The 24962-nt window shown below is 48.2% G+C and overlaps 1 protein-coding gene across 1 annotated transcript in view; it reads right to left on the bottom strand.

The window, feature by feature from the left end:
• Positions 1-24962, bottom strand: part of vps13d (vacuolar protein sorting 13 homolog D) — a gene marked incomplete at its 5' end in the record, with an annotated part of 79493 nt that overhangs the window by 26330 nt on the left and 28201 nt on the right. Inside the window, 22 exons of the mRNA XM_084436354.1 lie at positions 8897-9097; positions 9800-9932; positions 12724-12891; positions 12997-13131; positions 13785-13933; positions 14371-14467; positions 14610-14759; positions 14879-15028; positions 15144-15248; positions 15731-15901; positions 16125-16233; positions 16376-16533; positions 19419-19521; positions 19627-19862; positions 19984-20107; positions 20239-20414; positions 20838-20968; positions 21084-21226; positions 22018-22144; positions 22341-22532; positions 23018-23265; positions 23390-23606. Of these exons, the coding sequence (XP_084292480.1) occupies positions 8897-9097; positions 9800-9932; positions 12724-12891; positions 12997-13131; positions 13785-13933; positions 14371-14467; positions 14610-14759; positions 14879-15028; positions 15144-15248; positions 15731-15901; positions 16125-16233; positions 16376-16533; positions 19419-19521; positions 19627-19862; positions 19984-20107; positions 20239-20414; positions 20838-20968; positions 21084-21226; positions 22018-22144; positions 22341-22532; positions 23018-23265; positions 23390-23606 (3423 nt within the window). The remainder of the gene's footprint in view (positions 1-8896; positions 9098-9799; positions 9933-12723; positions 12892-12996; positions 13132-13784; positions 13934-14370; positions 14468-14609; positions 14760-14878; positions 15029-15143; positions 15249-15730; positions 15902-16124; positions 16234-16375; positions 16534-19418; positions 19522-19626; positions 19863-19983; positions 20108-20238; positions 20415-20837; positions 20969-21083; positions 21227-22017; positions 22145-22340; positions 22533-23017; positions 23266-23389; positions 23607-24962) is intronic.

Here is a 24962-nt window from a genome sequence, read left to right as displayed (position 1 = left end):
GCTTTTGCCAACTGCTACAGGTCTCTCAGTTTTGAAGGGTGCCTTCTCCCAACTGCTGTTTTGAGATCTCTCCACAGGTGCTCTATAGGATTTAGATCTGGACTCATTGCTGGCCACTTCAGAACTTTCCAGCGCTTTGTCTTAAACCATTTCTGGGTGCTTTTTGAAGTATGCTTTGGGTCATTGTCCTGCTGAAAGAGCCATGACCTCTGACGGAGACCCAGCTTTCTGACACTGGGCCCTACATTGTGCTCCGAAATTCTTTGGTAGTCTTCAGATTTCATGATGCCATGCACGCAGTCAAGGCATCCGGTGCCAGAAGCAGCAAAGAAACCCCAAAATATCTGTGAACCTCCACCATGTTTGACTGTAGGGACCGTGTTCTTTTCTTTGAAAGCCTAATTTCATTTTCTGTACACAGTACAATGATGTGCTTTACCAAAAAGCTCTAATTTGGTCTCATCTGCCCACAGGACGTTCTCCCAGAAGGATTTCGGCTTCCTCAGATAAGTTTTGGCAAACTCCAGTCTGGCTTTTTATGTCTCTGTGTCAGCAGTGGGGTCCTTCTGGGTCTCCTACCATAGCGACCCATTTCATTCAGATGGCGACGGATAGTGCGATCTGACACTGTTGTACCCTGTGTCTGCAGCTCAGCTTGAATTTGTCTTGAAGTTGATCGAGGTTCTTTATCCACCATTCGAACAATCCTTCATTGCAATCTTCCAACGAAAGGCACATAACATCCTCGGAGACCCATCTCACCCCGGACACACTAATTTTGAAATACTGCCCTCGGGCAGACATTACAGAACATTGAAATCAAGGACTAATAGACTAAAGAACAGTCTTTACCCCAGAGCCATAATTGCACTAAACACAACCAAGTCTTGAACACTCATCACTTATCTACTGTGCAATTATTTACTGTGCAATATGACGAAGTTGTGCAATGTTTGATCAGCAGAATGTGAATGTTAATTGTGAATGTTGTGCATTCTTGTATGTATGTGTTTCTACCCTTAGTGTATATTTATTATGACTAGTCTTTTATATTTTTATACTTAAGATACTTTTATTGTTCTGCACCTTAAAGGTTTGCTCTTCTAATTTAGTTGTACTTGTACAATGACAATAAAGACATTCATTCATTTTTCTCTTCCGTCCACGTCCAGGGAGGTTAGCTACAGTGCCATTGGCTGTAAACTTTTTGATGATATTGCGCACAGTGGACACAGGAACATTAAGATCTCTGGAGATGGAGTTGTAGCCTTGCGATTGTCCATGCTTTTCCCACAATTTTGGTTCTCAAATCCTCAGACAATTCTTTGATCTTCTTTCTTTTCTCCATGCTCAGTGTGGTACACACTAGGGCTGGGACGAATCGTCGACGTTGTTGACGTCATCGATTATGCAAATTTGTTGACGTGAAATTTATGCGGCGATGAAGTCGGTTCTAATGTGACAAGTTCAAAAGTACACGATGCTAACTGATGCTACACAATGCTCACTCGTTTTTGTCTAGTTTGCATCGCACCGAGCAGAGCAAGATCCTGGTGCGAAATAGGTACCTAACATTAATGATGAGCGCTGGTGGTGACAAAACGACTAACGTAAATGCCGAACAGACAGAAGATGAGGGTGAAGACGTGGAGAAAAAGGTGCGACCTACAGTAAGGTATCAAAAGTGTGGGAGTACTTCAGTAAAAACAAGAGACGGTGCGATGCAAACTATGTAAAAACCAGTTGGATATCAGCACCACCACAATGCGGGAGCACTTGAACAGGAAACATACTATTTCTTCGGAGGACGGGTGAGTTTAGTTATATTATGCCTCTTTATCTTTCAAACATTACTAGCTTAGTTTATGTCCTGTAATACAGGCTGCAGGTAGTAGGCTACGTTGTTATGTCGCTCTGCAGCTGAGCGTCCATTCCAAGCCAGCTGCAGAGAGTAACGTTACAGCAGCATAGACGGGTAACTAACTAGCTAACGTATCGTAACGTAACGCATACATACATAGGCCTTTTAGTTGTATATTATTTTGGTCTAGTCTGGTGTATTCATTTTATTTAGCCAGATATCATACAGACTAGTTACACTCCTTGAAAGTCAATTATGGTTTGAATGCCGGTAGACAGCCATTTAGGCTACGTTAGTGAAGTGTAGCCTATATTAAAGCTTGCAAAACAAACGTCTCGTGGTGCCTCCTAGAGAACGCTAGTGGAAGGGGCTACGTTAACACCCACTCTGAGGCGAAACCGTCACAAAAACTGTAAATGTATACAACCAGACAACGTTTGGTGATAACAATTTAGCTTACTTTGTAGCTCAAAGTGTCCTCTAAACAATTCCGGTTTTCAAATCTAGCGGAGTGGTGTCAGTTTTATACTGGGTTGCTAATTTTGACGATAGCGCTGAGACTGAATCCTGGAGGGGGGCTGCGTTAACTCCCATTCCGCCACAGTAACGTTGGTACAGTAATATGGAATTCTCATACAATGACGAGGCATCGCTATGCAATATTACAGGGCGACACTTCACAGAATTCATAGTGATTTTTTGTGGTCGTTTTTATATAACTAAATATGTACATACGATGAAAATATGTAGGTAGACTCTCTATGATAAGTAATTGTAGAAGAGTACAGTGCAGCACAGTGAATTATAGAAGGAATACTCTAGCATACCTTAGATATTTAATACATTTTTCTGTTTTTATCTTTCCCTATTTTTAGTCCAAGTAAACAAAAGCAGATTGTAGCACAGGTTCTCAGTGCACAATAAATGATTAGGATTCAATAAGTATCATGATAAATATCAAATATCATGACTGAAAATAGTAAAAAGGGATCATTTATATTGCATTTAATGTTTAAAAGTTAAAAACATTATTAATGGATGGTGTAGATTTTAGATAAGATAACCAATTAAGTGAATTATTGAAGGAATACTCTAGCTAGAGGCCGGAAGAGGAGCAGTGCCTACAGAAAGCAGAGATTCAAGGCATGACCAGAACAAATGACTAATCGTGACTAATCGAAAAAATAATCGTTAGATTAGTCGATTACCAAAATAATCATTTATCCCAGCCCTAGTACACACAGACACAACACAAAGGTTGAGTTAAAATTTCTCCATTTTAACTGTCTGCAAGTGTGATTTCTATATTGCCAGCACCTGCTACTTGCCACAGGTGGGTTGAATTACAAATGAAAGGAGCACCACATGCTTGAAATATATTTTGAAAATTTTGAAAAGGTGCCAATAATTTCGTCCAGCCCATAAAAATAAAAATATTTATGTATAGAATGATATCAGATTTGGCTTTTTCTCTCTGCTTTTTTGTGTTGTTCCAATGCAAACAAAAGAAATAAACATGTGAATACCAAAGCATTTGTAATTGCATCAATTTTCTGGGAGAAGTGGTGCATTATTTGACAGAAGTGCAAGGGGTGTCAATATTTTTGGCCATGACTGTACATAATACAGTATACGCGCCTATAGGCTACTTCCATTCTTGTATTTTCCAATCCAGCTGGTGGATTTTTGTTACTACGGTGCCTCTTGAAGGCAGCTTCTAAGTTGCATCGGAGGAAGCATGAAATGCATCCATTTAGCCCTTATCCTCTACCTTTGAAATTTGCCTGCCGTCCACAGCAACCCACTTCGCGATGGAGTATGTACATTTTCCAGAGGTAGACTTGTTCATTCGGAACCTGTTCTCAGTGAGCATGGGTTGGATAAGTTAGGATAGAACTGCTCTGATGGTATGCAAATTCTTTCTTGCAGATATTGCACATGACCATGCTCTTATTAACTGTCCCATCTGAGAGTTAGTTTTTTAAAGTACATTTTCCATTTAGAGGCCCAAGCAAAGTCTGATTATCTGCCTCCACGAGATTGTTTGAAGGAAATGCTGTTGCATGATATACTTAGCCTACGGGGTCATTCAGGTCCAAATTAAGTTTGTAACTTCAATAATGTTGAATCAGGCAATGACGCGGCACGGAATAGATGAATGCAATTAATAAGCATTATTTTTTATTCATACATAATGTTTGCATAATTACTTAATATAATTAACACTTTAAATTGACAGCCATAATATATATATAACTTATACATAACCTTATATATGTTATATGTTGTAAGGTTATTTACGATCATATACAACGGTCCATATCAACATTTTGACAAACTGTGCACTCGTGAGATATTAGTGCTCACTGCTCAGTTGCTTCATTGTATACATAAGCACCTGAGCAATAAGCACTAATATCTAAAGAGTGCACGGTTATGGACTGTTGTATATGATCGTGTAAATAACCTTATAACAGGGCTTATAATGCAAAATACCAAACTAGTCCTTTAAAACTGGTACACATACACATCAGCTTAAACATTGTGAGGGCATCACACCCAATGCCACGGAACACAGTGGCCACGTTCTAGACGGCCTGTCAAATTCATCACAAGAAGACAGCGAAAAAACCAAGAGCCCAGACACAGCGTAGACAGACACAAACCCGGGCACAGTAACACTGGTGTGTGTGTGCCAGGGAGTGTGTATGTGCTAGGATGGTGGGTAGGGAGTTGAGCTGGAGGTCTCAGTGCCCTGTGCCAGCGCATTGAAGGCGGCTTGCTTTAGCGGTGGTGGTGCCAGCCAGGCCCAACTTAGCCAAGGTTTCCCACCAGACAACCTCCGATACACACCTATACCCCTCACCTCCCTGTCCCCCACTCCTATATCCCTCACCTCCCTGTCCCACACCCCTGTATCCCTCACCTCCCTGTCCCCCTCCCCTATACCCCTCACCTCCCTGTCCCCCACCCCTATAAACCCCTATATCCCTCACCTCCCAGTCCCCCACCCCTATATCCCTCCCCTCCCTGTCCAACACCCCTATATCCCTCACCTCCCTGTCCCACACCCCTATATCCCTCACCTCCCAGTCCCCCACCCCTATACACCCCTATATCCCTCACCTCCCTGCCCCACACCCCTATACCCCTCACCTCCCTGTCCCCCACCCCTATACACCCCTATACCCCTCACCTCCCAGTCCCCCACCCCTATACACCCCTATATCCCTCACCTCCCTGTCCCCCACCCCTATACCCCTCACCTCCCAGTCCCCCACCCCTATACACCCCTATATCCCTCACCTCCCTGTCCCCCACCCCTATACACCCCACCTCCCAGTCCCCCACCCCTATACACCCCTATATCCCTCACCTCCCTGTCCCCCACCCCTATACACCCCTATACCCCTCACCTCCCAGTCCCCCACCCCTATACACCCCTATATCCCTCACCTCCCTGTCCCCCACCCCTATACCCCTCACCTCCCAGTCCCCCACCCCTATACACCCCTATATCCCTCACCTCCCTGTCCCCCACCCCTATACACCCCACCTCCCAGTCCCCCACCCCTATACACCCCTATATCCCTCACCTCCCTGTCCCCCACCCCTATACACCCCTATATCCCTCACCTCCCTGTCCCCCACCCCTATACACCCCTATACCCCTCACCTCTCAGTCCCCCACCCCTATATCCCTCACCTCCCAGTCCCCCACCCCTATACACCCCTATACCCCTCATCTCCAAGTCCCCCACCCCTATACCCCTCACCTCTGTCCCACACCCCTATACACACCTATACCCCTCACCTCTCTGTCCCACACCCCTCTTGCAAACCTTACCTCCCTCCCTCTCCATCTGCCCCCAATTCTCGCCTTCTCTTTCATCTCCCCCTCTCTCCTTCTCTCTCCAACCTCCAACCCCGACCCTCCCTCCCTCCCTCTCTCTCCCCCTGACGCTAGCATGGGGCTTGCTACCCCGGGTGGAATTCCCACATCTGGCTCTGATCTGGCCCGGGGGCGCCGCTGCCGTCCGTCTGTCTGACTGACTGAGGCCCGACGGTCGGTGTGTGACTGGCTGACAAAGGCATCTCTATGCGCAGCCGCCGCTGGGCCCGGATGAAGCTCTGCTCTGCTGCTGCCGCCGGGGTTTACTTTTCCAACGGGGGAGACAGGTTCCAGGCTGTCTGCGGACGGAGGCAGGCTGGAAGGAGAGTGTGTGTGGGTAGGCTGGGAGCCATGCGCCGGCCGGTCGGGGGAAGCGGTGGGTGGACGGGGCGGACGGGGGACGCCGGCAGAGGGGCTAGATTTTGCGACTGGCTGGCAGGGCCGGGCGAGGAGGGAGGAAGGTGTGAGAGCGGGAGACGGGGGTGGGCAGGCGCCACTGTCCACCCCATCCAAACAGCGGTGTGAATTCCACTCCCAGGTGGGCCGGGGTCAAGCAGGGGGCTGGGCTCGGAGCAGTGGAGGCTAGGTGGGTATGGCCAGTCTAGCAGACATGGTGGTGGTGGGCGGGGGGTGTCTGTGAAAGCCAGCGGTGAATAAGTGTCAAAATAATCCACAAGACTGCTGACGAAGTCCAGCATGTGGAATGTTGTGGGGGGCGGGGGTTGCCGTCGACCAGTGGAGGGGAGCGAGCGACGCCCTGACCCTGCGCTCGTCTGCAGGGTTCATCCCTCGGTCGGGCTCGGGGGCCTGGAGCCGGGCCAGACCGCTGTCGGCAGCGCGGCACAAACAGGCTCCCTCGTACCCACCCTGCCTGCCGTGGCCCCGCTTGCCGCCTCCACTAGCAGCTACCCACGCTGTCCCCGCTGCACACGCCCCTCTCACAAAGATGTGGTGTGTGTAGGGGGGGATTGGGGTGTGTGTGTGTGTGAAGGGGGGTGAGGCTTTACTCCCCCTTTGTTTGGGGATTGTAACTGAGCTGGCGTTTGAGTGCCAGAGCTCAGGGAGCAGGAGGTGTGTGTGTGTGTGTGTGTGTGTGTGTTTGTGTGTGTGTGTGTGTGTGTGTGTGTGTGCGCGGCTGAATGGGCTGGGTGAAAGAAGGGAGGGAGGGTTCACCGGCAGGGCAGGACAGCGGTGTGTGTGTGTGTGGGGGGGGGGGGGGGGGTAAGGATGGGCTGCACCATTGGTCTGTTGTTTGTGTGTTGATCTTTGAAGACATCGTGATCTGTGTGATCGTACTATTACGCAACAGAGGAAGTAACCAAGTACACAAAGGAACGGGAATGGCCTCCTCCCCTACCGCAGAGGACATCAATCCCTCACCGCGTACGATGGTTAACTGACTATATTTACAAACACATAGGTGTGTGTGTGTCCGTCTTGTCTGCCTGGGAGTGTGTTATCGAGTGGGTGTGACTGCATGGTTAGACAGTGTTGGCTGATTCTGCCGTATTCTCTGGGGTGAACTCTGGCTGAACCGGTGGACACACTGAGACAGGCACGCTTCCACCTCCTCTGCCCCGTACTCCCCTCCACTCCCCCCATCTCTCCCTCCACAGGCCTCTCTCACAGGGAAACACTTCATCGGGCCATTCCCCTCTCCCAGCACCCAGGTGCACACACACACACGGAAGACGCAGGGAGACACGCACATTACTTAAAAGCACAGTTCCTCAAACACCCTCCCACATTCTAGCGCTGCGCATACCGATGCAGAAATGTTCACACGCACGTGCCGAGCCCCGGACAGGACTGAGCTTTGAGCTTGTGTTTAGGTTAGCGGGCGCGATGGCATGCGTGCATGTGTGTGTGTGTGTGTCCGCCAGGGCGACCCACCGTGGTTGTAAATATCCCCCTACCTTTCTGAATGGACTGGGCCAGGTATCTATGCCAGCAGCCGGCTTGTGGGGGTTGTGGGTGGCTATGGGTAAGATGGTGGGGGGTTGCAGGGTTGCAGTTTTACGTTGGCTAGCATAAAACGCACGGCAGCTCATGGGGATCTTAATAAACAATAAGCAATAAGCTGGGGGCTCCAGCCCTTAAAGCCGGACTCCTCAGGTTCAGCCCAGTAAGGTTTCCAGAGTGCTCTTTTATTCAGCCACCTCACTGTGGGTGGCGGCTCTCAGCTCAACCGGCAGGAATTTTATTATCAGTTGCTCATATTACACAGGCTGTCCGGGATTGACGTCCATTTGTTAAGACACTTGTGTGTAAATGTTAGGTGAGCAGAAAGGGAGGGAAAACCGCATTTGTTTGTTCCTGGACCTCTGTTTACTGCGTGTGTGCATCGTGGTATGTGTGTGTAACCAAGTGAAACGTTAGAGTAGCTGGTGAGACTCACTCCTCAAAGGAGCACTGACGGTCCCTCCAAGAGGGACGCCCCTACCGGCACAACTGTCAGCGTGTCCGCCTTGCAAGCGTGAAAGCTTGTCGAATGTGGGTTCGAATCCCGCCCCTAGGCATGCCAAAACGTATGGGTTACGCGGGAGTGTGACAGGCTCGTTACACAGCCCTCCTGAGCACAAGTCACGTTATAGGCTGACGTTCCTGGACAAATCGATGGCCCCACTACAGCGCAAGCGAGCAACAATCACTCAGTTTATTGAGCTATCCTCTCTAAACAAGTGACTTCTTGAACCAAGCTAAAAGCACTCTCATTAGAGTGAATGGTACTGTAAGGATTTCAGCTCTGCAGGTGTGGTAACTTAGCTTGGCTTCGCCAGACCCAATTCGCAAAAATGCGAAGGGTCTGGAAACCCTGCGTTTATTTTCAATTTCCAAGGGGAGTTATCAACGGTCAGACAAAAATGGCTCTGGACGCAATTGGATAGACCTACAACCATTCAGAGCACCGAACGTGGGTGAGTCATTGTATCATCGCATCTAGTGGGTACAGTTGTTGTATCAAACCTGCCTCATATTAGACGAATGGTTGTGATTGGCCCGACCAATATTGGGTCGGGTGGGACTCAGTTTGAGCGGCTGGATGACCAGACTGATCCACGGAATGAAATAGAAAGAGCTCACGTGGGCAGGATGGCGACGCCGGGCTAGTGGTAACTGGTCTCCAGCGGGGCCACACATACAGTACCTGTGGTTGCTGAGGCTCGCCATGTCCCTGACCGTCTGCGCCGTCTCCGAGGCGAAGTCCAGCGCTCCGGCCACCGGTTTGGTTACTGTGCCGACCAGCCCTTTGCCCAGGCCCGAGAAGAAGCCGCTGACCCCTCCCTCCGTCTTCACGCCCTCCACCGTGGAGGTGATGACACTGGTCAGGCCGCCGATGATACCTGCCCCCCAAAACAACACAGCAGCTGGGTACAAACCGATGATACCTGCCCCCCAAAACAACATAGCAGCTGGGTACAAACCGATGATACCTGCCCCCCAAAACAACACAACAGCTGGGTACAAACCGATGATACCTGCCCCCCAAAACAACACAACAGCTGGGTACAAACTGGGGGTGAGGGGCATGTAGCCCCCGCAGACTAGGACTGAAGAGCAGTAATGTTATGTGGTGTTCGATTTTAGATCTTCATGTTCCATCTGAACGGATGGTAAATCCATAACTTGCACAGGGACTATGCAGTATAGGCTCAATAACATGACTGCAATGGTTCTAATGTAAGTGTGGCTCAGGAGTTAAAGTAGTAGTAAAGGGAAAATGCATGTTTAGCCCTGTTTTAAGGTTACTTATGATCATATACAATGGTGCAGATCAAAACGTTGACAAATCTAGCACTTTTGAGAAAGTCTGATAATTGCTCTACCTACAATGGATGTGGGTGGGCACCTTGAAAATCTTTCAAAAACATGTTAAACTCTCGATTTCAATCGATCTGAGTCTAGCTTGCTAAGGGCTAACATTCTGAGGTTTGGGGCTCAATCAAAATGAACATTAGTGCGTTCCAAATTCCAAAATCATGTACTCGGTTTAAAGAATGTTTGTGCAGAGACGTGAGTTTTTTTGTCTCTGGTTCAGCTCTTACCGTGAGCCAAGCCGTGGATCCCGGCCACAAGGTGCTCCCCGCTGGTGGCCCCGTGGTAGCGGATGTACTCCCGCTCGCTCTGGTGCCGGTTGTCCATGGTCTTGCCCAGCCCGTCCGACAGGGTTCCTGCAAACTTGAGAGACGAGGGGATCATTCCAGCATGTCAAATGACTAAGCATTCTGAGGTTGTTGTCATTGAAACATTTAAAACGACAATGAAAAAACAAAACAGTTTATTTATAACTTGACAGAGCTGACATACAGTACAGTACAATCACATTCATGGAATGGCAAAGATGGATATAGGATTGAGCGTAACCCACACGGATATATCTGTATCCTATTCCACACAGCGAGGATCCAATTTGACCAGATAGACCCCAACAGGGTGTTCTGGCTCATTTGTCTCAGTCAAAGACTCCTAAATTCCCAGAGAGATGGCTCTCTCTCTCTCGCTCCGATTCCTCTCCTCTGCTCTGACGCCCCCCCCCCCCCTGCAGGTGCCTGCGGGAAGTGGGTTTGTGTTACAGGCAGCGGGAGGCTGCGCTCTGTGTAAACACACTCAGGCCCTCCGCCACGCTCGCTCACTCACTTTTGCGAGCCAGCGCCAGGCATAAACTTGGGATGACCCTGCCTAGCGAAGTCCCAGGCGAGTTCATCGGAAGGCCAGCGCAGCGTTCTCGTCCTCCCACTCCCCCCCCCCCTCTCTCTCTCTCTTTCTCCGCCCTTTGTGAAACTAAACCAACACACTTACCAGGCCTCTCCCAAGGGTGGAGAGATGAGAATGCTTTCAAGTTTATGTCTCCCCTGCCAACACACGCACCACATACACACACGCACACACACAAGCACACACGCACACAAACAGGTTGTGTAGGTCAGTCTATGAGAAAATGAAACCATAGAGTTGTCAATCATGAAATGGGCGAAGGTGCACCAGGTGAAATTAAATCCAGCCATGAACAAGGCAACGATTCAAAAGTGATTTAAACGTAGCGTGTCCTAAGCCAGCTGTAACATGATACACACCAGCACGGATACACAAAGTCAAAACACCTGGAATGACCCTAGCTGAGTACCATACAGGCTCTAAGGTCTTTGTCCTTCGTAAATGTTGCTTATCTTATCGGAATTATTTAAAAAATGTCATAAAAACAACAACAAATCTCTCTATCACTCCTCCAAGTCTGCATAGAGACACCTATAGGGAGTGAAAATGATATGGAGTCCAAAAGCACGGACTACTCAACACTCCCAGTAAGAGAGAAAACAAACGTTGAGAAATCCTGGCCCATCTTCCTCAATCCAAATATACAGTGTACATGTGTGTGCCTACAGACACAGTTCAGTCGGTCATAGAGTTTAGAGTCAAACGCAGTGCTCTCCCTCAACAGTGGGTCTCAACCTGTGCCAGGGAATGAGTTGAGCAGACCAGGCCATAAAAAAAGACTCCAGCTCCCAGAAGGCTTGTGAAAAGATAATAAACATCAACTGGAAACGCAGATGAAGAAGCAAAGCCAATGGCACACAGCGCCTGGCTATGAAAACAAATGTAACCCTGCTCTGGTATTTAGCCAAATCCATTTTACTGGCAACAGAGACACATGAAAATAACTTTTAACCTTTAAATAGAATTGCTGGATGTTAGCATTGGTTCTCAATTCAATCAAAACTGCTTTGATGCATTTTTGTGAGAAACTTTTTCCATTGGATACTGTGGAATGGAATTTTTATGAGGCAGACTGTTGTCTTGGCAGGGATGCGCGTGTGTTAAGAGAGGCTCGTCGTTTTTTTTTATGCCCGCCAAGCTGAGCCGACGGTTTATGAAGGAAAAACAACGCTGACTGAACAGACTTCCAAAAAACATGAAGGTACCTCAGTTATGACATTTTGTTTTCCTTGCGAAAAGGGATTCAGAATTCCTAAATGTTGCTGAAGAATACTGTGAAAGTTGCAGGGTACTGTTGTTTTGCTGGAGGCTGGCTGGAGAATACCTATACTAAAGGACTGGGTTTGCCATGGCAGACAGCAGGCGGGCAGCAGGCGCAGCTGAAACCCGGCCCGGTCAGTACTGGGTGCGGGGTCAGGAGCCAGGGCTGGGGCTGTGTGACCGGGCCAGCCAGCTGTCTCACTTCCATGACATCAATGCCAACGCACAAATGCGAGTAAATTGCCGTGTGGCAGGAGAGTACAAAGAGAGCACAGACAGAGAGAGAGAGAGAGAGAGAGAGAGAGCAATTAGAGAGATAAAGAATAAGAAGAGAGATCGTTTAAGAGAGCGAAACAAGATGTGAAAGATGAGAGTGAAAGAAAAGCGAGAAAGAGAGATAGATAGAGATAGAGAGAGAGAGAGGGAGAACAAGCCCCAAACAGAGAGAAGGAAAGGAGAAAGAAGAGAGTTAGAGAAAAAGAGAAAGAAAGAGAGCATGACACTAATCTGGCTGCCACAGAAAGGCTGGGCGTTGTGGCATGGGAGGACACAGCGTGCTGGGAGCTGAGGGTTCAGAGAGAGGGAGGACACGGTTTGGCTGGGCTACATGGGTGATGACGAGGGCAGCAAGTCAAATGTAGATATAATGATGTGACCTCATGGGAGAAGCACAATTCAGCACTCAGCCTTCATGCAAATGTATGAATAAAGTCCTTCCTTCAAGTCCATGGCAATTGGATTGGGTGAGAGCGATAAGATTTGGTACTGAAACTACTTCAACTTTAATTTGAATCACAGACATTTCAAACATCGACAAACACAACATTTGCTTGCATAATTGTGAAAATCAAGCCAAAGGGCGATAAGCGAACAACACGGGGTCAGAGCAAGGGGTCAGAGGTCAGACCCATGATGACAAGGAGGGTCATAAACAAACCAATGGTCAGAGCTGAGGGTTGAACTCACTGAAGGGAAGTTATGTCCATCACCGTACCTTGGCTGCAGAGTTGGACACTCCGTGAGTGACGTTGCGGATAAGCCCGCCCACGTTGCCATACTTGATGAGTTCAGACACGCCCTCGCTGACGTCGTTAAGGAGCCCCATGGGGTTGCCGAGGAAGTCCACCGAGCCCAGGATCTGGGCGGCCTGACTGATCAGCTCCTAAAGATGTGACGGGAGTGGGGGGGGGGGGGTTGATATGAAGCAAACCTGGCAAACTTTAGAACGACTGGAGCTGACAGTAGGTTTTATGCGTGGGCCCGTCACCTCTCTGAAGTGCTTGAGGATGTCGTTGATGATGATTTCCTGCGTCTCGTAGGGGTGCACGCGTGTGAAGGAGTACATGTTGATCACGGCGTCCTCGAACCGGATGAGCGGGATTCCCAGGGTGCCTTTCAGAGCCTGTGTGGAGGACACAAACACATTACCTCACTGGATATGTTCATGTGCATCCAGGGTAAATGCTAAATGGACTGCACTTATATAGCACTTTTATCCAAAATTCTTTACAATGGCCTCGCATTCACCCATTCACACACACATTCACACACCAGTGGTGGCAGCTGCCATGCAAGGTGCTCATTGGGAGCAATTTGGGGTTCAGTGGACATGTGGACAGGAGGAGGCGGGATTCGAACCGCCCACCCTACGGTCATTGGACGACCCGCTCTACCTCCTGAGCCACAGCCGCCCCACGGGTCTCAGAACACACTATGGAAATATGGATCGCTGGTTTGAGTATCTGAACACAACAGGGCAGTGATGTCAGCTGCAGCTTCTCTTCTGTTTGTTATACTGTGCAGGTTTCCACACTACAACAACACAACGTGAGAGAGAGGAGGTCAATGGCACCACCATGTGTAAAGAAGGAGTAGTGCAAGTAATTTGCCTCAAATTGTTACATTCTATCTCTCTTCAGTAGTCACAATGGCAGAGAATGAACAGACAGCCAAGCAAAAAGGATGACTGTAGATAGAAAAAGGTTATGAAAACTTTAATCTGTTTGGGCCCCCGAACTAACCCCAATATTATCCAATAAACTAGAGGTATGTTACCTTGAGATCTGGGGGAAGCTTGTGTGAGGTGAACACGCTCAGTTTGACCTGCGGAAGGGTGATCTTCAAGTTCTCAAAGTAGTAGCGCTTCGGAGGCCCCGCCTCCTCGCTGGGCCTCTCGTACAGGTTCTCATCCAGCTTCTCCAGCTCTGTCAAGACACAAGTCAACACACAACAAGCACCGTTTGAATCTAGATCAGACTCACCCAGCCTGGTCCACTCTGTTTAGGACCAGGGACACTGCCATGGTGACTGACCGCCCACCTGCTACAGTCCTAGCCCTAGCCCTGACCCTAGGGACACTGCTATGGTGACAGACCGCCCACCTGCAACAGTCCTAGCCCTAGCCCTGACCCTAGGGACACTGCCATGGTGACAGACCGCCCACCTGCTACAGTCCTAGCCCTAGCCCTGACCCTAGGGACACTGCCATGGTGACAGACCACCCACCTGCAACAGTCCTAGCCCTAGCCCTGACCCTAGGGACACTGCCATGGTGACAGACCGCCCACCTGCTACAGTCCTAGCCCTAGTCCTGACCCTAGGGACACTGCCATGGTGTCAGGCGCAGAGGCAGACCACCCACCTGCTACAGTCTGTCCGTAACCAAAGAAGCTGAGTAGCTTGAGCAGGAGCTTCTCCTCGATGATGACGGTGAAGCGGCGAGCTGTGACCATCAGGTGCTGTGGAGATTCCAGGGCAGAGGGAGAGTGTTACTGTACCTCAGTCTCGCTCGCGTCATCCTCCCACCCCTCCCCACAACAGTAGCCTTGTGTTGCCTGCTCTTATTTCAAGTTTTGGATTTGCAGGTGGCAGGGCATTTACCTTGAAGAGGTCGGTGAGCATGAGACTGCTGGGCACCTTGACAGAGTTGACCTGCAGGGCGGCACCAGTGTCCACTATGCTGTTCTCGCTGGTGCCAGGGGTCACACAGAGCATCACAGGCTGAGTGGTGCCCAGGAGCTGGTTATCCACCTGACAGAGACAGGGGGAGAGGCTCCGTCCTGACAAATGACAATGGTGCACGGGGAGTTTCCTGATGCTGAGAGAGAGGTTGATAACTTGGATGATGTGAAAGGCAGGCGAGTGTTCACCTGGATGTTCTGAACACTGAGCTCCAGCACCTCGTTGGCGGCGGTGCGGGTGAAGTGGACGTTGATGCCTGACAGGGTGGTGAACACCAGCTCCTCTGGCAGCTTGTTGACCAGGGAGAGACCAACGCCCTCCTCCAAGTTCACCAACACCTGGACACCAGTCAGACGGTCAGTGAGACGGTTAATGAAACGGTTTTTTACTCTCTGATCTCACCAGCTCCACACTGCTGTGAGTGTGTTGTAATAATATGTCCATGAACTGCACCTCTAGTTCCTGCTCAGGCTCCTTCTTCTGGACGCTGTCCTTGCTCTGGTCTTCCTCGGTACTTGGGGCCGTTCGGTTCATGCGCCGCTGGTTGAAGTCGCTGATCTAGAAACAGAACCACATCATCAGCAAAGCAACAGATTAAAAGGTGCAGTGTGTGATTTTTGGCAGCATCTCGTGGTGACTGAATACAATTACATGTTGCAACATGGCTGCCTCCATGAAAGGACCGCTCCCTATGTAGATATAAAGTGCTCCTTCTAAGGTAACGAAAAAATAAGGATTCCTATTTGCATGGGATTATACACAAATTAAATACATACTTATGAATATTATATTATATTCCATTTCTGCCAAGTCTACACAAAATTCCGGCATAAAATGTATACACACTGCGCTAGTTCAACTATTAGTGGTTCGGTTCAATCATTAGATTGAGATCTTGCATTAAGAAGTCGACTAAATCATAATGCACGATGATTCTGATGATCTCTACTAGTAAAATGTGGTGAGTGTGTGTGGCCGTGTGTGTGGCCGTGTGTGTGGCTGTGCGGCTGCTGGAGCTGGACGCTGGAGGAGCCCCTGACCTGCAGCACTCTGGTGGGTCCGTCAGGCAGCACCTGGACAGACAGCACCCCGGAGCCGGGCCGCATCTTCTGGTTGATGAACTGCTGCTCGGATCCTGGCTGCATGAGCCCTGAGTCAGGCCCCAGCACCACCTCCGCCCCGTCATATAGTCCCGCTACACCGCCCTTGGCCTTCCCAACAGCGAGAGAACAAAGACGGAAGAAAACGCCCAGCTCAATTCAGTAACTTCGAGTTGCAAAGAGAGACTGAGATTTCACCAGTAGAAGAATACCGTTTCGATTTCTCTCTGACAAAGCCGTGTGATGGAAAAACATCCGGTGCATTTGATTGGCCCGTTCATGATTAGAGGAGGGTCTCTCCTGTGTGTCAGAGAGGGACTCGGAAGGGACCCACCTGTACCACCAGGCGAGGCAAGCCGCAGGTCAGCATGCTGCAGCTGAAGTGCCAGGTCTGGGTGGTGCTGCGGCGGGAGTCCGGCCTCCTCAGCATCAGCGGCTCAAAGCTGGGGGGACAGGGACAGTCAGGGTGCAGTGAAGGAACTAATGTTGGCGAACTTGGGTGTCCTGAAAGGCGTCTCAAATAAAATGTAATATAATTATTTTTATTATGGAAATGCATCGTACAGTCTAGGAAGGCAGACCGACCTGTTGTCTGTGACGGCCGCCAGTCCAGCGATGTCAAGCACCAGGGAGGAGTCCAAGGGGCGTGGCTGGGCCGGCTTGTTCTGGGGAGGGGAGGAGCCTTCGTGGCACAGCATCCCCGTACCCGTCATCCTCCACAGCTGCGAACGCTTACCTGGCTCCTGAGACAGACCACAGCAACAACATCGCAATATTATTACAATAGTTGGGCCCGTTTTAAATGAAGGGCAGCTTATAAACGCCACTCATTCCATTAATTTACGCCTTCATAAAGCCTCTATAAGCACTACATAAATGTTTCTCAAAGCATCTATAACTGTATGCTATGCTTTATAAAAGGTTCATAAATGGTGGCATAACTGTGTGACTTAACCACCAATGTCGAATATGACATCGACCTGTGAACCCTTTTTAAAGCATGATGGTTGACATAGTTGACATAGTTATAGACGGTTTGTGAAACATCAATGTAGTGCTTATAGAGGCTTTACAAAGGCTTAAAGGAGTAGTAAAGGGAAAATGCATGTTTAGCCCTGTTTTAAGGTTACTTATGATCATATACAATGGTTCATATCAAAACGTTGACAAAACTAGCATTTTCGAGAAAGTTGATAATTGCTCTACCACCGTTTTGGTCATACAATGGATGTGGATGGGCATCTTGAAAAATCATTCAAAAACATGTTAAACTCTTGATTTCAAAGACGGGAAACTCACCTAGGTGTTAGTTGGCGTTCTGACATATAATTCGCCATAAAGTAAGATTCTAGTTCATCTGGAAAGGCTTTTTAAAAATATTTAGCATCAAACTATTTAGTCGCAGCACATACGTGTGTAAACTTCCGCTTTAACTGATTCCAATCACGCGCAATGCCTTGATCTCGCGGTAGGCGACGTCCGTGGATTCCGGCTCAGCTTCCTTCCTTGAAAAGCTAGCCGTAACAACAAGACAGGCTCGTGCGAAGCATTTGTTTGGGATCTCAACAATGACACACTATTGTGCCGTTGCCAATTGTGGCAAAATCCGTTCATTTGTAACTTGTCATAGACTTCCCTACAACGATCCAGCAAGATTGAAGTTGTGGCTAGAATTTCATTACTTGGACGTAAACACACCCGTGGATATTCTTCGGGTCTTAGATCACCGTGTGTGCACTTTGCATTTTGAGGACAAATGTTATAAGCCTAGGCTATTCTCAAAGAAATCTCCCAAAAGGGTCTTCCTCAAACGTGATGCTGTTCCGACTTTACATAGAGGAACGACAGAAGACGAACGAGTGGAAGAATTTGGGGTAAGTTCTTATTGCCAGCTGTGTGTGTGTGTGTGCGCCTGTGTGTGTGTGTGTGTGTTGAAGCATAATAATAATAATCCCTTTGCTAAGACTAACTTTAGAAAAATAGAATTGTAAGAAGTGGTCTTACAGCATGAAATTATCAAAACTGTAGATTTATTCGCTCGGACATAAATACTAGTGGTACAAGCAGGACTCACTTTCAACAGGCAAGGAGTCAGACTCATGGACCGAAAGGTTTGCCATGTCAGCTGTTAGCAACAGGTCCCACTCGCAGGGTTTCCGTTAGCCGGTAATTACCGTTTTTTGTCCGGAAAAATCCGTTGAAGTCCGATATATTAAAATCTCTCCGGTGATAATGTCCGGACAAAATAATTCCGCCTAATTGTATTAGGTCTACAATAGGCTAAAATTAAATTTCCATATATTATGATTCCTTTTGAATATAAAAAAACGAATAGGCCAATTTATTTTGTTCCGTTAATGTGTAGGCTATTGGCTAGTAGGCCTATGTGATGAAAAAACAGCCGTAAGATAAACCTGCCTATAGCCTAGGCTAGCGGGCAACCATAGCAAGCGAGCCCGATCGAGGTACGGAGCTTGAGGCGAAAATGGAAAAGCCTATATCGAATGGAAATTAGCCACTTTGTAAGTTCTTACACTTTATTTAAGTAGGCTATATTTATTTTCAGAGTTTTGTTCTATTTTAGCCTATCTGATAAAAGGCCGAAATTAGACTATAGGCCTAGCCTATGAATTCCAATCAGCGCAGCCGTAGGCCTTAAATTAAAATGTTATGAGAAGCCTACATGTTGCCTAACCTCTTGCACTTTTAAATAAAAATGTTATATATCTAGTCATGCATTGTGGCATTTCTTTATTTAGCCCAGCCCGCCTATCAGTTGTTTCTCAACAGTTATGTCCTCCTCATCCTCATAGCCTACTGCGATGTCCGTGGATATAATGACACTGCTTTATTGATAAAAAAGGGTAAGCTAAAACTGGAAAGAGAAATTAGTAAACACATATTACTTTCGCGAATCCCAAACCAATTAGCCTACGTCCTCAAATCCGATTCATGCAATTGAAATAAACATTAATGTTCTAGCCTACAGTCGCAATTCAAAGGTGACTATTTTTGTGGCTGTTTTCTGAACTGTAGCCTAGGGCTTCCTTGTCTGTGAGCGAAAGAGTAGCGTGAGCAGTGAGCAAATTAGCTAGCCTAGCTAACATAAACAATAGCTACCGTAAGTAGTTCCGCTTCCTGAATCCCCTCTGTGGATTGATCTACACATCTACAACGGTCGCGTCAATACAAGTCAATGGATTTCATAAAATGATCAATAAAACCCTACAGGATTCATACTTTCATGTCAGAACACCAACGGACACCAATTACACCCTCGGTGAGCTTCTCATCTTTGAAATCGAGAGTTTAACATGTTTTTGAATGATTTTTCAAGATGCCCATCCACATCCATTGTATGACCAAAACGGTGGTAGAGCAATTATCAACTTTCTCGAAAATGCTAGTTTTGTCAACGTTTTGATATGAACCATTGTATATGATCATAAGTAACCTTAAAACAGGGCTAAACATGCATTTTCCCTTTATTACTCCTTTAACGAAGCATTAATAAGCTGCATGCATGTCATCTGAAGCAGAACTGAGTTGTTACTTAGCATTCACGGGTTCTTGGTTGGAGTGTTGGGCCTAGGGAATTTCAGGGTACATTTAGAGAGAGCAGTTGTACCTTTTTCTTGAGGATGACTCTCTGGGTCTTGGGTTCCACGTCCAGCACCAGTTCAGCACAGCTCACCAGGCGCTTCTTCCCCACGGGCCTCTTCCCAGCATCCCTGCGGGAACCACAGCTCCTTACCACAGCGCAGCAGCCAGGCTACCTACTACCAATACAGGCCTTCGCCAAGAGCAGAGGGTCCGGGAGAGGCTAGCGTACGTACTGAGAGAAGGTGTGTGTGGCGGCGATGTAGATGAAGTTCTCGTAGTAGAGCTTGTTGTACTCCCGGAAGAAGTTCATGTCAGCGGTGACCTCCGAGGAGCCCGCTCCCTTGACGATGAGGGTGAGGTAGGGGGGCAGGGTGGGCTCGTCACACGCAAAGTCCAGCACCGAGCCCTCCTTCACCTCCGTGTGCAGCCGGAGGTCAGCCACCCCGTGCTGCCAGAACTGGAGAGGCACCTGCGAGAGAACGGAATCATGTTTGGTAGTGACCTCTCGGGGGTCGATTCTTTCCGCAGCTCGTGGGCTACAAAAGCACAGAGCGGTCGACAGATTGGCGGAGCGTCGGCGTGTTTCTAACCTCTGAGATGTTGTCGATCCGGAACGGCGGCGGCAGTTGGTCGGTGTCGCTGAAGGTGATCTGGTAAGTGGCGCCCTTCAGCGTGATCTCAGCACGCAGGAAGAAACAGTTCCTCAGCGTGTCCCTTTTGTGAAAAAAAACCCACCCATACCACCTCACTCGACCGCACTTCAAGTGTTAGACCTATATCAAGTTTTCTGTGTGTGGTGTCAAAAAATATGTGTGTTGGTGTGGGAAGCGGGATTTTTAGCTCACCTCATATTGATGTGGAAAGACTTGGGCTTGTTGACCTCGAAGCCTCCGGACCAGGTGCAGTTGGGCGTGTCCATGAGGCGGACGCACAGCAGCTGGTCGTAGTCGTTCCTGGGCCAGTGGAACACCACGCTGGAGCCCGGCAGTGTGGAGATGTAACCCTCTGGGTTGGCTGTGCCCTGACGAGCGCGACCACACAGCGCCAGGTCAAACCAAGAGTCAGAACCAAACGTGAGTATATCATATACTACACAGAGGATCAGAATCTATAGAATCTATATCTACAGTAGTGTACATAACGCAAGCACATAACCCCCCATAACTATAGCATGTACATAACACCCCGGGTTATTTATTTATTTATATCCATATACAGCATTACATAATCCATCCAGACCGGTATCTATCTTATCTTACCTTATATTTATACTGAATAGAAATTTTACTTATTGTGTAATTTGTAAATTGAGTATTGGAGTTAATCTGTACAGAGCATAATCTTGGAGTCGACAGCAACATTTCACTGTGACTGTACACCGTACATTACATGTGACTAATAAAGCAATCTTGAATCTTGAGCTCTCAGATTCCTCTGGCCTCACCTTGCCCCTGGCGAACTCCCTCTGGGAGAAGGCCAGCTTGTGAGAGGAGCGGTTGTCTAGCAGGTAGCGGGGTGCGAAGGTCACGATGTGGGTGTCTGTATAGCGGCCCTTGCCTTTCCTGACGTTGATGCCTGCGGTGTGCAAACAACAGATTGGGGACGATGCTAAAGCACTGTAAAGACACAGTAAGTGAGAGAGGTGTTCTGGTGTTCAGTGGAATTCAGTTGTATTCGAGCCTCTCTTTACCGATGTTGTAGATCAGACCCGGCCTGTTCCCATGCTGGATGACCTTCACTGCTCGGACGCCGCTGCCTCCGTCCAGGGAGAAGCCCTGGCACCAGCCAGGAACGCCGTCCGGATGGATGCCCTTCCCGATCCGCATCGTACACCTGGGAGGACAGGGAGGGAGATCAACCAGGTGTCAATGACCGGAGCGAGAGGACGAGGGTGACGGTGTTTATAGAGGACGAGGGTGACGGTGTTCATAGAGGACGAGGGTGACGGTATTCATGACCGGAGCGAGAGGACGAGGGTGACGGTGTTCATAGAGGACGAGGGTGACGGTGTTCATAGAGGACGAGGGTGACAGTATTCATGACCGGAGCGAGAGGACGAGGGTGACGGTGTTCATGGCAGAAGTATGAGTTCACAACCGTGGAAGGTCCAATAAATATTCATCATTACGTCATCAACTCAACCCTATTGGAAAGCTGAGATTCTAAAAGAGGGAATTAGAGATAGGTACTAGCGAGCTCACGTTCGGTCTGGCCTTCCCCCTATCTACAATGACTACTGTGGGCAGGAGTACTTGCCGTGACAGACTAACTCCTTCAGCATAATAAAACATTTGGCAAATCCAGTCGGAAGAACCGCGATAACGTCTTTTCCTCCGAGAAACTGTGCATAGCCTGCTCCTGTTCTTGTTTAATTGTTATTATTCAGTCTATTTCTGCAATAACTGTACTTGGCTGTTTATTCTACTAATGTTAATGTTACTGCTCGTTGCTTCAGGAGACTGTCGGGAGACTGTTTTGCCACGGGAACCATTCAGGGGCTTCTACTAGGGAGCAGAACAGCAGTCAGAAAACAGTCCCTGATTGGCCCGTTTGGTGATAGGGGGATGTCCAGACTGATCTGCAGAGATCAGGATGGTCTCACAAGGCTAGTCCAGTCCACTCACATGGCCGGCTGCTCCTTGTCAGTGTAGCAGAAGAGCAGCGGGCTGAGACTCCTGGCTAACTCGTGCTCCTCAAACTGGCCGGCTGCGTCCGTTTTCCCGTTGTCCTGGCGGAATATCAACGGCAAACCTGAGGAGAAAAACACACGTTATGATGTGGAATTTGATCTCACACAAATCAGAACTAGAACTAAAATATGGGAAGTCTTGAAATTATAATCATTCTTTAAATATAAACAAAACTCTATTAGACTCCTATGGATACTCTACAAGGGAAGTAAGCTTAAGGTGAAGGTGAGCTTAAGACGTGAGGGAAGAGGGTTTACCGGTCTTGTTAATGAGCCAGTAGGGGGAGGAGATGAGGATCTTGAGCGCCCCCTGCGCCCGCAGCACGATGCGGATGGTGAGGCAGAGGAGGCGCTTGTTGGCGTCGTACAGCCGCATGCGCACCACGTAGTTCTGCGTCCCGGGAGGGATCAGCAGCTCCTTACACACCGGGAAGTTCTCCAGCAGAACCCCTGAAGGAACAGCAAAGAAACACAATCAGAAATGTTTTTTGCCATGTTAAAGTTAGGAATTTGTTTATTGCCATGTAGTTTACAACATACTATGAATTTGTTTTATTGTCATGTAGTTTTTTCAACATACTAGGAATCTGTTTATTGCCATGTCGTTTAAAACATACTGGGAATTTGTTTATTGCCATTGTAGTTTTTCAACATACCAGGAATTTGTTTCGGTCAATGGTGCGTAACATGGAGACAACATTGGACAGGGTGCAGGGACAAGACAGGACAGTGCAAAGACAGGACAGTGCAAAAGAGCAGTATAAAAAGTATACAAAATGGAGTGTGGTCAGTGTACAGTAAGTGTACGAAGTGTAATGTGTATGCGATGTTTGTGTATAGAGTATAATGTAATGTCTTAGTAAAAAGCAGATACTATTCCCAAGGGGCCTATCATAGTACAGGTCAGTATTCCAGTCAGAGGAGTCAGTTCTGACCTAGCTCCACGTTCTGGGAGGTATCGGCGGCATGCAGCACGGCCTCTTTGCCGGGCTTCAGGGAGCCCTTGATGGACGTGCCCTTGATGTAGTAGTTGATGTCGCAGGGCAGCAGGTTGGCTAGCACCAGCGTGGGCAGCAGGTAGATGGTGTGGCCGGGCTGGCGGTAGATCTGCTGGGCGCCGCCCGACACCGTCTTGGCGGGCTGCTGGTCCGGGTAGTTCTCCTTCTTGATCACCACACAAAACCTGGTGATGAATGGGAGAGGAGAAGAGCACGCAGGTGAAAAAGACAAGAAGACAGGGGAGAGGAAAAACCAGGGAATATGACTGCACCCCTGGTTTCTTTATACTAAAAGGGCTATTTACTTACCTGAAGCTGCGTTTGAGGTGGTCTTCAAAGTCCGCAGACTGGCACTCCCTCTTGCTGCTGCTGATCGTTCCGGGCCTCTCCACGCTGGTCCAGTGGATGGGCACCTTGCAGAAGAACAGGCCCAGGCCTTTGGGCCGGGCCTGTAGCCGCCAGGAGGTGAGGTGGAGGGGCACTGCCAAGGCCTCGCCAGGCAGGATGGGCGGCAGAACTACCGGCTCTGAGAACAGAGAGGAACGCTCTGGCTTGGGTTCATTCCTCCTTTAAAGGGGCACAGTGACTGATATATGATGATTATTGATGGTATTGAAGTATCAGTGGATGCTTGTTTAAGTTCATATTATTGGTATTAAATACTTAAAGGACAATGCTCGTTTTTGACAACCTGGACCTTATTTACGACATATTATAAGACTTTTGACTCACCGAGATCACTTTGGTGTAGTTCGGAGGCATGTAGAAGAAATTTTAAATCCAGCGCTAGCCAGTATATCCATGTAATGGCGGTGGTCGGGGCACTTAGAATGCAGTTTCTAAAAATCTATTTTCTGCCGCGAAACGGTTGTTTTCATCAATCTGTCTTGATGAATCGCTAGTTGTGCTTACATACTGTAGAGCATAGGCCTGTTGTGGTTTTCACATGCCATGATCTTTAGAAACGTCTTTCGAAACGAAATAGCTTCCTCACTTGCTCCAGCACTAATGCGCACAGCGCGCAATCGTTGCTCAAGCACGCTGTGCGCATGCGTGCTGGAGCAAGTGAGGAAGCTATTTCGTGTCTAAAGACGTTTCTAAAGATCATATTACAGAGGCATGTGAAATACCACAACAGGCCTATGCTCTATGTAAGCACAACTAGCGATTCATCAAGACAGATTGATGAAAACAACCGTTTCGCGGCAGAAAATAGATTTTTAGAAACTGCATTCTAAGTGCCCCAACCACCGCCATTACATGGATATACTGGCTTGCGCTGGATTTTAAATTTCTTCTACATGCCTCCGAACTACACCAAAGTGATCTCGGTGAGTCAAACGTCTTATAATATGTCGTAAATAAGGTCCAGGTTGTCAAAAACGAGCATTGTCCTTTAAAGCCCCATTATGTAGCGGTCCAGTTTTGTGCACTTTAGCGGCTCCTAAAGGCCACTAGAGCCATTACAACCACAGTACCATTGTCGTAAAACGCTGAGAGATGCCTGTTACGCCTCTCACATGCATTTGTTGACAACTGACAAGCTGAGGAAAACGGAGTCTGCTGGCAAATTCGAAGAGGAGAGCTAAAGGTAAAGCAGAACGTTCATGCGAGAATAACCGCGGCTTGCGGTCAAAAGTTACATAGTGCAAATACAGGCCGCCGGACCCCTCTGTGGGAATGGAAGAGATGCTGTTCTCGCTATAATAATCCAGCACACCAATAGATCGACTTTGAAACTGATATTTTAAGATGAAATCAACAACATAGTGGGGCTTTTAATTCTCTGTGTAGGCCTTTTTAAAATCATCATCAGTGTAGCCGCTTCCCTACATGGAAGACCAAATTGCAGAAAAAAATCAAAGGGCAAACCTTTGGAAGC

Source organism: Borostomias antarcticus (genome assembly GCF_949987555.1).
Source record: "Borostomias antarcticus genome assembly, chromosome: 3".
Classification (NCBI taxonomy): Eukaryota; Metazoa; Chordata; class Actinopteri; order Stomiiformes; family Stomiidae; genus Borostomias; species Borostomias antarcticus.
This window is presented reverse-complemented; position numbering and strand designations above follow the sequence as displayed.